Source organism: Lissotriton vulgaris, chromosome 10, assembly GCF_964263255.1.
Source record: "Lissotriton vulgaris chromosome 10, aLisVul1.2, whole genome shotgun sequence".
In the NCBI taxonomy this organism is placed as follows: Eukaryota; Metazoa; Chordata; class Amphibia; order Caudata; family Salamandridae; genus Lissotriton; species Lissotriton vulgaris.
In genome coordinates this window covers 5006249-5021061 of record NC_141698.1, presented here as the reverse complement: position 1 = coordinate 5021061, position 14813 = coordinate 5006249, and the positions used below count along the sequence as shown (strand labels likewise).

Sequence of the window (14813 nt, the reverse complement as noted above, 5' to 3'; positions counted from 1 at the left end):
AGTCTCAAACTACATAGACGGGGAGAGGTTCTTCATGAGAACACTATCCAACACATCTGGTTTCTAACTGGCGATGCCAGGGTAGCGTGTTCATGAGTTGGGTCAGCAACTACAAAGTCCATCGTTCTTGAGTGGGCAAGAAGAGCGTGTCCTTTGATGGCTGCGGTCTGAGAGGTCCAGCACTGGTGCTTGGCATTAAGGTCACCTCCAGTTATGGTTGGGAAGCTCGAGTCCAGTAAAGCATCTACAACGCTTGGGCTTAGTGTCGTTGAGCGGGAGTAGAAGGCAATCAAACAAAGAAGATCCTGTGTCCATCCATTCCCGTTCTTGTGTGTGGAAAGGCGGGGAGGGCAAACAAAATCCCATTGGTGTCCCCCTCCTTCTGGGAAGTATCACCTCTCCATGGTGGCTGGCCAGAGACTGACCGGGTGCCACTGTCCTAGCTGGGGGGCTTTCTAGACAGTTTTACTTAAGACCCATGTCCTGCCAAACACCGAAAGCATACTTAATCCCAGCCTTGTTTGAGGCTTGTCATTTGTCAATAACCCAGAGCATCCCTAATACCTTCCATATTTACTTAAGGCCTGCGTCCTGTCAATCACCCAGCGCATCCCGAATCCCTTCCATATTTATTTAACGCCTGCTTTCGGTCAGTCACCCAGAGCATCCTTAATCCCAGCCTAGTTTGTGGCCTGTTTCCTGTCAGTCACCCAGAAGATGCTTAATCCTAGCCTCGTTTGTGGCCTGTATCCTGTCAGTCACCCAGAAGATCCTTAATCCCAGCCTCGTTTGTGGCATGTAACTTGTCAATCACTCAGCGCATCCCTAATCCTTTTCATATTTACTTAAGGCCTGCGTCAATCACCCAGAGCATCCTTCCTTCACATCAGGTTTTGTGGCCTGCATCCTGACAGTCACTCACAGCATCCTTCCTTCACATCATGTTTTGTGGCCTGCATCCTGACAGTCACTCACAGCATCCTTCCTTCACATCATGTTTTGTGGCCTGCATCCTGACAGTCACTCACAGCATCCTTAATTCCCATCATGTTTTGAGGCCTGCATCCTGTCAGTCACTCACGGCATCCTTCATTCCCATCATGTTTTGAGGCCTGCATCCTGTCAGTCACTCACAGGATCCTTCATTCCCATCATGTTTTGAGGCCTGCATCCTGTCAGTCACTCACAGCATCCTTAATTCCCATCATGTTTTGAGGCCTGCATCCTGTCAGTCACTCACAGCATCCTTCATTCCCATCATGTTTTGAGGCCTGCATCCTGTCAGTCACTCACAGCATCCTTAAATCCCATCATGTTTTGAGGCCTGCATCCTGTCAGTCACTCACAGCATCCTTCGTCCCAGCCATGTTTTGAGGCCTGCATCCTGTCAGTCACTTACAGCATCCTTCATTCCCATCATGTTCTGAGGCCTGCATCATGTCAGTCACTCACATCATCCTTCATCCCAGCCATGTTATAAGGCCTGCATCCTGTCAGTCACTCACAGCATCCTTCATTCCCATCATGTTTTGAGGCCTGCATCCGTTCAGCCACTCACAGCATCCTTCATCCTTGCCATGTTTTGAGGCCTGCATCCTGTCAGTCACTCATAGCACCCTTCATTCCCATCATATTTTGAGGCCTGCATCCTGTCACTCACAGCATCCTTCATTCCCATCATGTTTTGAGGCCTGCATCCTGACAGTCACTCACAGCATCCTTCATTCCCATCATGTTTTGAGACCTGCATCCTGTCAGTCACTCACAGCATCCTTCATTCCCATCATGTTTTGAGGCCTGCATCCTGTCAGTCACTCACAGCATCCTTCATTCCCATCATGTGTTGAGGCCTGCATCCTGTTAGTCACTCACATCATCCTTCACTCTTGCAACATTTTGAGGCCTGCATCCTGTCAGTCACTCACAGCATCCTTCATTCCCATCATGTTTTGCGGCCTGCATCCTATCAGTCACTCACAGCATCCTTCATCCCAGCCATGTTTTGATGCCTGCATCCTGCCAGTCACTCACAGCATCCTTCATTCCCATCATGTTTTGTGGCCTGCATCCTGTCAGTCACTCACAGCTTCCTTCATCCCAGCCATGTTTTGAGGCCTGCATCCTGTCAGTCACTCACAGCATCCTTCATCCCAGCCATGTTTTGAGGCCTGCATCCTGTCAGTCACTCACAGCATCCTTCATTCCCATCATGTTTTGAGGCCTGCATCTTGTCAGTCACTCACAGCATCCTTCATCCCAGCCATGTTTTGATGCCTGCATCCTGCCAGTCACTCACAGCATCCTTCATTCCCATCATGTTTTGTGGCCTGCATCCTGTCAGTCACTCACAGCATCCTTCATCCCAGCCATGCTTTGAGGCCTGCATCCTGTCAGTCACTCACAGCATCCTTCATCCCAGCCATGTTTTGAGGCCTGCATCCTGTCAGTCACTCACAGCATCCTTCATTCCCATCATGTTTTGAGGCCTGCATCCTGTCAGTCACTCACAGCATCCTTCATCCTTGCCATGTTTTGAGGCCTGCATCCTGTCAGTCACTCACAGCATCCTTCAATCCGATCATGTTTTGTGGCCTGCATCTTGGCAGTCACTCATAGCATCCTTCATTCTTGCAACATTTTGAGGCCTGCATCCTGTCAGTCACTCACAGCATCCTTCATCCTTGCCATGTTTTGAGGCCTGCATTCTGTCAGTCACTCACAGCATCCTTCATTTTAGCAACATTTTGAGGCCTGCATCCTGTCAGTCACTCACAGCATCCTTCATTCTTGCAACATTTTGAGGCCTGCATCCTGTCAGTCACTCACAGCATCCTTCATCCTTGCCATGTTTTGAGGCCTGCATCCTGTCAGTCACTCACATCATCCTTCATTCCTATCATGTTTTGTGGCCTGCATCTTGTCAGTCACTCACAGCATCCTTCATTCCTGCAACATTTTGAGGCCTGCATCCTGTCAGTCACTCACAGCATCCTTCATCCCAGCCATGTTTTGAGGCCGGCATCCTGTCAGTCACTCACAGCATCCTTCATCCTTGCCATGTTTTGACGCCTGCATCGTGTCAGTCACTCACAGCATCCTTCATTCTTGCAACATTTTGAGGCCTGAATCCTGTCAGTCACTCGCAGCATCCTTCATTCCCATCATGTTTTGAGGCCTGCATCCTGTCAGTCACTCACAGCATCCTTCATTCCCATCATGTTTTGAGGCCTGCATCCTGTCAGTCACTCACAGCATCCTGTCAGTCACTCACAGCATCCTTCATTCCCATCATGTTTTGAGGCCTGCATCTTGGCAGTCACTCATAGCATCCTTCATTCTTGCAACATTTTGAGGCCTGCATCCTGTCAGTCACTCACAGCATCCTTCATCCTTGCCATGTTTTGAGGCCTGCATTCTGTCAGTCACTCACAGCATCCTTCATTTTAGCAACATTTTGAGGCCTGCATCCTGTCAGTCACTCACAGCATCCTTCATTCTTGCAACATTTTGAGGCCTGCATCCTGTCAGTCACTCACAGCATCCTTCATCCTTGCCATGTTTTGAGGCCTGCATCCTGTCAGTCACTCACAGCATCCTTCATTCCTATCATGTTTTGTGGCCTGCATCTTGTCAGTCACTCACAGCATCCTTCATTCCTGCAACATTTTGAGGCCTGCATCCTGTCAGTCACTCACAGCATCCTTCATCCCAGCCATGTTTTGAGGCCGGCATCCTGTCAGTCACTCACAGCATCCTTGCCATGTTTTGACGCCTGCATCGTGTCAGTCACTCACAGCATCCTTCATTCTTGCAACATTTTGAGGCCTGAATCCTGTCAGTCACTCGCAGCATCCTTCATTCCCATCATGTTTTGAGGCCTGCATCCTGTCAGTCACTCACAGCATCCTGTCAGTCACTCACAGCATCCTTCATTCCCATCATGTTTTGAGGCCTGCATCCGGTCAGTCACTCACAGCATCCTTCATTCCCATCATGTTTTGTGGCCTGTATCTTGTCAGTCACTCTCAGCATCCTTCATTCCCATCATGTTTTGAGGCCTGCATCCTGTCAGTCACTCGCAGCATCCTTCATCCCAGCCATGTTTTGTTAGTGACTGTTTTGTGTGTAGGGGGAGACTGGGCATAATTTCCCTCCTTTTGATGGTGGTTTTATTCCATGTCCCGCACTTCTGCCTCCCACCTTGTAAGGCCACTCCATGGTTACTGTGTATACCCTGCTTCACAGATGTATTATTTCAAGGAGTCATGCCATCACCTTCGTAGAGGAGTCTTGTGCTCGGTCAGAGGCCCAAGTGACCGCAGGAGTCATGGAGAGGAGTGTGAGGGGGGTAGGGTCACTCAGTCTATCCTAGGCGGGGTAGTCTATCCATGGGGGAGGTCCCTCAGGCTATCCGCAGGGTAGCTCCCTCAATTTATCCGTGGGGGAGGTCGTCCCTCAGTTTATCCGCGGGGGTAGTCGTCCCTCAGTTTATCCGCAGGGGAGGTCGTCTCACAGTTTATCCGCGGGGGAGGCCATCCCTCAGTCTATCCGCGGGGGAGGCCGTCCCTCAGTCTATACGCGGGGAAGGTCGCACCTCAGTCTATCCGCGGGGAAGGTCGCCCCTCAGTCTATCCGCGTGGGAGGTCGTCCCTCAGTCTGTCCGCGGGGGAGGTCATCCCTCAGTCTATCTGCGGGGGAGGTCGTCTTTCAGTCTATCTGCAGGGGAGGTCGTCTTTCAGTCTATCTGCGGGGGAGGTCGTCCCTTAGGCTATCCACGGGGGGTCCCTCAGTCTATCCATGGGGAGGTCCCTCAGTCTATCCATGTGGAGGTCCCTCAGGCTATCCGTGGGGAGGAATGGTGCTCCCTCAGCCTAACAGGCCTGTTGCCCCTTCCGCCTCACCTATGTGCTCGCCGCAGGAGTCGCAGTACTCTGCATATAGCGCCTCGTAGCACTGGCAGCAGTAAGGCCGGTTCTCCTTCATGATGTAGCGCTGCCCGCCGAGGCGCTGCTCGCAGTCAAAGCAGCAGAAGTGATTCATGTGCCAATGGCGACCCTCCGCCTCTGTGCACTCGTCTGCGAAGATGATCTGTGAGGAAGAGGAGGAGAAGAGTTAAAAACTGCACTAACACTCACTCTTTCACTCACTCCAGGAGAGCACATACTAGAGACCGCAGGAAGCGCCACCATAGAGTGCCTCCCACCTCTCCACTGATCCAGGTTAAACCCCTCCAGCCCTCTCACCGACCTCAATCTCACAGGGCAAGTCAATCACAGGCAAGCGCGAGCCTGGCATGCAACTCACCAGCCCTGAAGTGGTGCACGCTCACACTCACCCCACTCCCTGCAGTAGTGCCCACTTACACTCACCTCACCCCCAGCAGTAGTGCAGACTCACTGCGCCCCCTGCAGTAGTGCATACTCGCCTCGCCCCCTGCAGTAGTGCACACTCACCTCGCCCCCGGCAGTAGTGCACACTCACCTCGCCCCCAGCAGTAGTGCATACTCGCCTCGCCCCCTGCAGTAGTGCACATTCACTGTGCTCCCTAGAGTAGGGCATACTCACTTCACCCCCTGAGGTAGTGCACATTCACCCTGCAGTAGTGCACACTGGCACTCGCCTCATCCCCTGCAGTAGTGCACACTGGCACTCACCTCATCCCCTGCAGTAGTGCACACTTATCCCACCCCCCTGTAATAATGCACACTCACCTCGCCCCCGGCAGTAGTGCACACTCACACTCACCTTATCCCCTGCAGTAGTGCACACTTATCCCGCCCCCCTGTAATAATGCACACTCACCTCACCCCCGGCAGTAGTGCACACTCACACTCACCTCATCCCCTGCAGTAGTGCACACTTATCCCACCCCCCTGTAATAATGCACACTCACCTCGCCCCCGGCAGTAGTGCACACTCACACTCGCCTCATCCCCTGCAGTAGTACACACTTATCCTGCCCCCTTGTAAAAATGCACACTCACCTCACCCCCAGCAGTAGTGCACACTCGACCTCTCGCCGCATTTGACACTGTTGATCACACTCTCCTGATTCACCGATTAAAAACCTTGGGTGTGGATGGCATTGGCCCTGCTAGCCTCCTTTTTGCAGGAGAGGAGATCAACAGTGTCTCTTGATGGTTTCAATTCAGAGCCTTATGTGTTGCCTTGCGTTGTTCCGCAGGAAAGCTCGCTGAGTCCACTGTTATTCAACGTCTTCATGTCTGAACTTGCTCTGCTGGTCAGGGATATTGGCTTTTCGTTAACATCTCACGAGGATGACTCGCAGATTGTGGTTGCAGCTCACAAAAAACAGATTTCACCTGCTTCCCAGTTTCATAACTGCATGGCCGCAATTAACACCTGGATGAGCAGCCGTTGCCTCAAATTGAATTCCGATAAGACGGAGGTGTTGATTTTCTGCAATTTCCAACCTTCTTGGAGTAATCTTTGGTGGCCAGCAGAAATGGGCGTTCCGCCCATTCCAACGGTAAAGACTAAAAAAGTAGGCGTGTTGATTGATAACAGACTGACGCTTATCCAACAAACTAAGGCCATCGTGTCTGCTTCCCACTTTCTGATAAAGTAATCAGGAAGGTACTACCTTACATTCCAGTGGAGACAAGAAAGTGGTGATTACCTCCCTCACACAGGCCAAGCTGGACTACTGCAATGGGCTCTATCTGAATGCCCAGAAGCAGTGTTGTAGTGCAGAACTCGGCATAAGCCCGTCTCAGAGGAAATTCGGAAGTTGCATAGGCTTCCAGTGGTGCAACAAATTAAATTCAAGGCGCTCTGTGTTGTCTACAAAGCCCTGACACAGAAGGGTCCGCTCTTTCTTCATGAACTTTTCGTGTGGTATCAGCCAGCCAGACAGCTCAGTTCCACAGGTGCAAATCTACTGGTGGTGCCTAAAACTCGGACCATGCACTGGGGTGGGCGGAGTTTTCAGTATGCCTCTTCAAAGCTGTGGAACTCGCTGCCTTCCGAGATCAGGAAGGCTAGCTCCCTTCTGAGCTTTAGAAAAAGCTTGAAAACTTGGTTGTTCCAGTGAGGAGTGCTCTGTAGGGTTGCTTGCTGTCCTTAGCGCCGAGACCCCTTTTTGGTATTTGTGCGCTTTATAAATAACATTTACATTCACTCACCTCACCCCCGGCAGTGGTGCACACTCACCTCATTCCCTACAGTAGTGCACACTCACCTTGCCCCGGCAGTAGTGTACACTCACCTCATTCCCTACAGTAGTGCACACTCACCTTGCCCCCATCAGTAGTGCACACTCAGCTCACTCCCAGAAGTCAAGTCAAGTCAAGTCAGAGAATTTATATAGCGCACTACATACCCAGAGGGTCTCAAGGGGCTTAAGGAGGGGTAGGGAATCACTTGTCAAATATCCACGTTTTAAGTTGCTTTCTGAATGCTAGGTGGTTCTGGGTAAGGCGAAGGTAGGTGGGAAGTGAGTTCCAGGTTTTAGCTGCCAGGTAGGAGAAGGATCTACCTCCCATGGTGGTCTTGTTGATGCGAGGTACATTGGCAAGGGCTTGGTTGGAAGATCGAAGCTGGCGGGAGGGGGCGTAGAAGGACAGTCGTGTGTTGAGGCATTCTGGTCCGATTTCGTAGAGTGCTTTGTGTGCGTGGGTAAGGAGCCGGAAAGTGATTCTCTTATTGACGGGAAGCCAGTGGAGGTTTTTCAGGTGACCAGAGATATGTTCTTTACGCGGGATGTCTAATATGAGCCTGGCTGAGGCGTTTTGGATTCGTTGGAGTTTTTTCTGGAGTTTAGCGGTAGTCCCGGCGTAGAGGGTGTTTCCATAGTCCAGTCGGCTCGTGACCAGAGCGTGGGTGACCGTTTTCCTAGTTTCGGTGGGGATCCAACGAAATGTTTTTTTGAGCATGCGAAGAATGTTGAAGCAGGATGAGGAGACGGCGTTGACTTGTCTGTTCATTGAAAGTAAGGAATCCAGGATGACGCCCAGGTTCCGTGCATGCTTTGTCGGGATGGGTGCTTTTCCAAGGGCTTCTGGCCACCAAGAGTCGTCCCATGCGGAGGGGGAGGTACCTAAGATGAGGACTTCTGTTTTATCTGAATTCAGTTTCAGACGGCTGTGTTTCATCCATTCGGCTACTTCTTTCATTCCTTCGTGTAGGTTCGTTTCGGCGGTGCTAGGGTCATTGGTGAGTGATCGGATCAGTTGAGTGTCATCCGCGTAGGAGATGATGTTGAGGTTGTGTTGGCGGGCGATGGCCGCGAGGGGGCTCATGTATACGTTGAAAAGGGTGGGGCTGAGTGAGGATCCTTGTGGTACGCCGCAGATGACTTCAGTGGCCACTGACTTGAATGGTGGAAGGCGGACTCTCTGGGTTCTTCCGGTGAGGAACGAGGTGATCCATTCCAGAGCTTTTCCTTGGATTCCGATGTTACTGAGGCGCTGTAGAAGGGTGCTATGGCAGACTGTGTTGAATGCTGCTGAGAGGTCGAGGAGGATGAGGGCGACTGTGTCTCCATTGTCCAGTAGAGTTCGAATGTCGTCTGTTGCTGCGATGAGGGCGGTCTCAGTGCTGTGTTTTGCTCGGAAGCCGGACTGTGAGGAGTCGAGGGATTTGTTGGCTTCGAGGAAGGCGGCCAGCTGGTTGTTGACAGCTTTCTCGATGACTTTGGCCGGGAATGGAAGGAGCGAGATGGGGCGGTAATTTTTGAGTTCGGTGGGGTCTGCTGTGGGTTTCTTCAGAAGGGCGCTGAGTTCCGCGTGTTTCCAGCTTTCCGGGAAGGTGGCGGATTTGAAGGAGCAGTTGATGACGTCTCGGAGGTGTGGTGCTATGATGGAGTCTGCTTTGTTGAAGATGTGGTGAGGGCATGGGTCTGTGGGGGATCCTGAGTGGATGGAGTTCATCAGGCGGATGGTGTCCTCAGTGGAGATTGGGTTCCAGTCATTAAGGATGTTCGAGGGGGGTGGAGGTTCAGTAGATGGTTGGGTGGGTTGGTCTTCGGGTTGGTTGTCGAAGCTGTTGTGGATGTCTGCAATTTTGTTGTGGAAGAATGAGGCTAGGGAGTCGCAGAGTGCTTGAGAGGGGGTGATGTCGTTAGAGTTGGCCGAGGGATTGGTAAATTCCTTGACAATGTTGAAAAGTTCCTTGCTGTTGTGGGCGTTGTTATCCAGTCGTTCTTTGAAGGCGGTTTTCTTGGCTTTTCGGATCAGTTGGTGGTGTATGCGGGTGGCGTTTTTGAAGGCGTCCTTGGTGCTGGTGGTTGGGTCTTTTTTCCAGGCCTTCTCAAGGGAGCGGCAGAGTTTCTTGGATTTCTTAAGATCATCGTTGAACCATGATGCCTTCTTGCAGCCAAGTTTGCTTTGTCGTTTTTTCAGTGGTGCTAGGATGTCGGCGCTGTTGGAAAGCCAAAGGGTGAGGTTGGTGGCGGCTTGGTCGGGGTTTGAGGAGTGGGCTGGGGGGTTTAGAAGAAGCGATGAGGAGATCTGGTCGATGGTGATTTTGTTCCAGTTTCTTCGCAGAGTTGGTTGGGGGTGGTTGTTGGGTTTGGGCTTGTTGTAGGTAAAGTGAACGCAGCTGTGGTCGGTCCAGAGGAGAGCCGTAGTGTGGCTGAAGGAGACATGATTGCTGGAGGTGAAGATAGGGTCGAGAGTGTGACCTGCGATGTGGGTGGGGGAAGTGACCAGTTGTTTAAGTCCGAGGTTGGCGAGGTTGTCCAGAAGGGTGGTGGAGTTGCGGTCGTTGTTCTTTTCAAGGTGAAAGTTGAGGTCTTCCAGAAGGATGTAATCTTTGGAGGGGAGGGCGTGTGGGGTGACGAAGTCCGTGATGTCCTCACTAAATTGTGCACGGGGTCCTGGTGGCCTGTAAAGGAGGGTGCCTCTGAGTGTGGTCTTGGGGTCGATGTGGATCTGGAAGTGAAGGTGTTCAGAGTTGGGGAGATTGATGTCAGAGCTAGTTGAGATGTGGATGGATTTCTTATGGACGATGGCGATTCACCTTGCACCCAGCAGTAGTGCACACTCACCTCACCACTGGCAGTAGTGCACACTCATCTCACCCTCAGCAGTAGTGTACACTCACCTCGCCCCTGGCAGTAGTGCACACTCACCTCACCCTCAGCAGTAGTGCACACTCACCTCACCCTCAGCAGTAGTGTACACTCACTCACCTCGCCCCTGGCAGTAGTGCACACTCACCTCATTTCAGGCCCGACACCATGGTTTCAGCAGCTCTATGTGGTGTCGCCCCTTCTAGTAGTGCACTTATCCCCTGCAGTAGTGCACACGCACCTTGCCCCTGCTGTAGTGCACACACTCACTCACCTCGCTCCCGGCAATAGTGCACACTCACCTCATTGCAGGCTTGGCACCGTGGTTTCAGCAGCTCTATGTGGTGTCGCCCCTGCAGTAGTGCACACTCACCCCACCCCCTGCAGTAGTGCACACTCACCTCATCGCAGGCCTTTTCCGTGGTTTCAGCAGCTCCACGCAGTGTCACCCACAGTAGAGCACGCTCACACTCATCTGCTGCAGTAGTGCACACTCACTCACCTCACCCCTGGCAGTAGCGCAAACTCACCTCACCCCCAGAAGCAGTGCAGAAGCACCTCACCCCCAGAAGCAGTGCACACTCATCTCACCCCCGGCAGTAGTGTACACTCACTCACCTTGCCCCCGGCAGTAGTGCACACTCACCTCGCCCCCGCATAGTGCGCACTCACCTCTTCGCAGACCTGGCACCGTGGTTTCAGCAGCTCCACGCAGTGTGACCCACAGTAGTGCACGCTCACATTCATCTGCTGCAGTAGTGCACACTAACCTTACCACCGGCAGTTGTGCACACTCACCTGGCCCCCGTAGTAGTGCACACTCACCTCATCGCAGGCCTGGCACAGCGGTTTCAGCAGCTCCATGTGGCATTGCCCCCTGCAGTAGTGCACACTCACCCCACCCCCTGTAGTAGTGCACACTCACCTCATCACAGGCCTGGCACTGTGGTTTCAGCAGTTCCATGTGGCATTGCCCCCTCCAGTAGTGCACACTCACCCCACCCCCTGTAGTAGTGCACACTCACCTCATCACAGGCCTGGCACCGTGGTTTCAGCAGCTCCATGCAGTGTCACCCACAGTAGTTCACAGTCATCTGCTGCAGTAGTGTACACTCACCTCACCACCAGCAGTAGTGCACACTCACCCCCCTTGTAGTAATGCACACTCACTACATTGCAGGCCGGGCACCGTGGTTTCAGCAGCTCCGCGTGGTGTCACCCACAGTAGTGCATGCTCAAACTCATCTGCTGCAGTAGTGTACATTCACACTCACCTCATCCCCAGCATTAGTGCACACTCACCTCACCCCTTGCATTAGTGCACACTCACCTCACCCCTGGCATTAGTGCACACTCACCTCACCCCTGGCATTAGTGCACACTCACCTCACCCCTGGCATTAGTGCACACTCACCTCACCCCTGGCATTATTGGACACTCACCTCACCCCCAGCATTAGTGCACACTCACCTCTCCCCTGGCATTAGTGCACACTCACCTCATTGCAGGCCTGGCACTGTGGTTTCAGCATCTCTATGTGGTGTCGCAACTTGTAGTAGTGCACACTTATTCCCTGCAGCAGTGCACGCTCACACTAATCCACTGCAGTAGTGCACACTCACCTCACCCCCAGCAGTAGTGCACCCTCACCTCATCGCAGGCCTGGCACCGTGGTTTCAGCAGCTACGCATGGTGTCGCTCACAGTAGTGCACCTTCACACTCATCCGCTGCAGTAGTGCACACTCACCTAACCCCCTGTAGTAGTGCACACTCACCTCATCGCAGGCCTGGCACCGTGGTTGCAGTAGCTACGCATGGTGTCACACACAGTAGTGCACAGTCACACTCACCTCTCCCCTGGCATTAGTGCACACTCACTTCACACTCGGCAGTAGTGCACACTCACCTCATCGCAGGCCTGGCACCGTGGTTTCAGCAGCTCCGCGTGGTGTCGCCCGCAGTAGATCTTCCCTCCTTGGTAGAAGTAGATGAGGTCTGTGAGCAGCTCGGTGCAGCGGGCACAGGTGAAACACTGCGGGTGCCAACATACGCCATGCCCGGCCCGACTGGCAAAAACCGCAATGTCGCCTCCTCTGATCTGTTTCCCACACTGAGAAGAGAAGAGTCAGTCACCAGGGGCACTGAAGCCAACACCTGAGAGTTACTCACCCCTGCATTACCCACCGGCCTCCAGTGCCAGCTCAGCGCCCCAACCTCTGGGCTCAGAATGCCCATCACGGAGGCCTTGTGGACAGACACAGGGCTGTTTCTCCAGAGCCAGAGGCCACCAGGGTACCTGCTGCGCCCCCATCGCATGCTGATCCCACCAAGTCACACACGGAGATACTGCCATATCCCGGGCACCGCACTCTACTGCACCCCAGCCCATCCCCCACACCGAGTGAGCTCTGCCACATCATGAGCCAAAGATGCGGAGTTGCACAAGCGGCAGAGCGTGTTACCTCGTGCCGTTCGCACTGTTTTTTAGCCCTGGGTATTTGTCCCACACTGTCAAATCAGCACGTACGGAATCATGAGCAGCACAAGAGGGCGCTGCATCTTTCCACCTCTTGAGTAGAAGTTCTACTCGAGTGACAGCTTCTTCAATGCGAACGGAAGGTTTTTCAACATGAACAGTAGCGACCATCCGCGACTGCCAGCGTTGAGAGAACTCGCTGGGAAGCGGTCTGGTGTTGGATTTTCCTCGGTCACGCTCGACAACTTACCATTGAAGAGCGCGATCGAGGAAAAAATTCTGCGAGCACCGCAAGTGCACAGCACTCTGCCAGCCCCGCGAATGACGTGGAGTTCACCGCCCGGTCATGCGGAGGACACCTGCTGTACCTGGATAAGAACGGGAGCTGGCTGCTGACCCATTTCTTGTTCCAGTTGCAAGTTCTCTTTGACCAAGGATTGGGCTCTGCAGAGAACCCAGGGACCACTGTGCAACCAGAAGGGCATCTGCAAGCTTCTCAGACATCGGGGACATCACCTGGAGTCTGATAAGGAGGAAGAACTGTCTTCTGGCCTTTTAATGCCTGGAGAGTCCTGGATCACAGAGAGGAGGACAAGAGACCCACCCTGCAGAAGGAGCCGACGGATGGTGCGGACAGATGTTGGTGACCCTGTTGCTGAGGTCCATCCATGAGAAACTTACCAAAGAGTGTGACTGATGCACTCGCGGCATGGAGTCAGTTACTGACCTCCAAGAAAGAACCGTGGCCCCCGAAGCCTGCCATGGTACCCGCGGTCATGACTGTGGAACATGTCCAAGTGTGCCCGACTGGCCGGCCTGATGGAGAAAGGATTGACGTTGTCCTGCTCAAGCCTGGGCAGAGTTCGCAGAGTTCTGTTAAGCGGAACTCCACGAAGTGTAACAAAAACTCTGCTGCGCTACGCGGAGTTCCGCCAGCAGGGGAGTGCATTAGATAAATGCTGTTCACTGTGATTTTCAGTGCCAAGTGCTTGTCCCACCTGTGCAATCATTGCGAACAGCACCATGCACAGCGCAAGCGGATGCTGCTTCCTTTCTGCCGTTAGAGTAGATTTTTACTTGAGTGGCGGCTTTTTCAATGCGAACTGACCATTTCTCAACGCGAGCATACGAGATCACTTTCAATGAGGAATCTGACCGGCCACGTTGATTTTCCATGCTCGCGCTGGTCAACTTGATGTTGATGATCGCGAATGAGGAAAAATCTCTCCAGGAGTTGGATTTTCCTCACTCGCCAACTTGACGTTGATGAAAACGCAAGCAAGGAAAAAAACTCTGCTACACGAAGAGAAGTTTTTGGGAACTGTGTGAGCTCTGTGTAACGCAGAAAACCCACCAAACTCCACGAGCAGAGCGGAGTTCACTGCCCAGACTTAGTCCTGCTGCACCTGTCGGGGTGCTCTAGGTGACACTACTGCACCAGCCAATCCCTGCCAGAGTCGTCCGAAATTGCCAAAGAAGGAACTTAAAACGTGCAGCGCCCAAGCAGGACAAGTCACTACTGCTCAGAGTGCCTCAAGTTGCCACATCCTTGTCTTGAGACCCACAGTCTGGAAAAAGGATTAACCCATCGCCGTACCCCAGGGAGGTTTCAACGCCAAGACTCAGCCTGCCTGCTGTTGGACAGCCTAGAAAAGGGCACTGCCCAGTGCCTACCTGCCCCTCCAGATGGGGACTGACTGTGACCTCTACCCTCGTTGGCTCATGTGAACACACACAGTCCCGGGACGGTGCCCCAGCCCTGCTGCCTCACCTCCCCACAGATGTGTACGAACAGCCCCGAGACGCTGCCCCAGCCCCACTGGCCCACGTCCCCATGCTGCCTCACCTGCTCACAGATGGCCCCGGTGATGGTGACCGGAAAGAGACGCACCGTCCCCCGCCCCAAGTTCTCTCGCTTCCGCTGCTGACTGAAGACCCGAAGCTCCCTCCGCTCGTCCTCCTCCAGGGAGTTACAGTACTGGGCCTAGAGGGGAAGGAAAGACAGGTTGATCGAGGAATGAAAGAAAGGGTGAGCAGGAAGGAAGGACAGGGTGAGCGGGGAAGGAAGGACAGGGTGAGCGGGGAAGGAAGGACAGGGTGAGCAGGGAAGGAAGGACAGGGTGAGGGGGAAGGAAGGACAGGGTGAGGGGGAAGGAAGGACAGGGTGAGGGGGAAGGAAGGACAGGGTGAGCGGGGAAGGAAGGACAGGGTGAGCGGGGAAGGAAGGACAGGGTGAGCGGGGAAGGAAGGACAGGGTGAGCGGGGAAGGAAGGACAGGGTGAGAAGGAAAGGAAGGACAGGGT

General features: G+C 53.3%; 1 protein-coding gene across 1 annotated transcript in view; it reads right to left on the bottom strand.

Annotated features, from left to right (window-relative positions):
* PRICKLE3 (prickle planar cell polarity protein 3) overlaps nt 1-14813 on the bottom strand; it is a 129647-nt gene that overhangs the window by 31639 nt on the left and 83195 nt on the right. Inside the window, exons 5-7 of the mRNA XM_086940158.1 lie at nt 14357-14494; nt 11941-12144; nt 4902-5088 (exon numbers count right to left, since the gene is read on the bottom strand). Of these exons, the coding sequence (XP_086796284.1) occupies nt 4902-5088; nt 11941-12144; nt 14357-14494 (529 nt within the window). The remainder of the gene's footprint in view (nt 1-4901; nt 5089-11940; nt 12145-14356; nt 14495-14813) is intronic.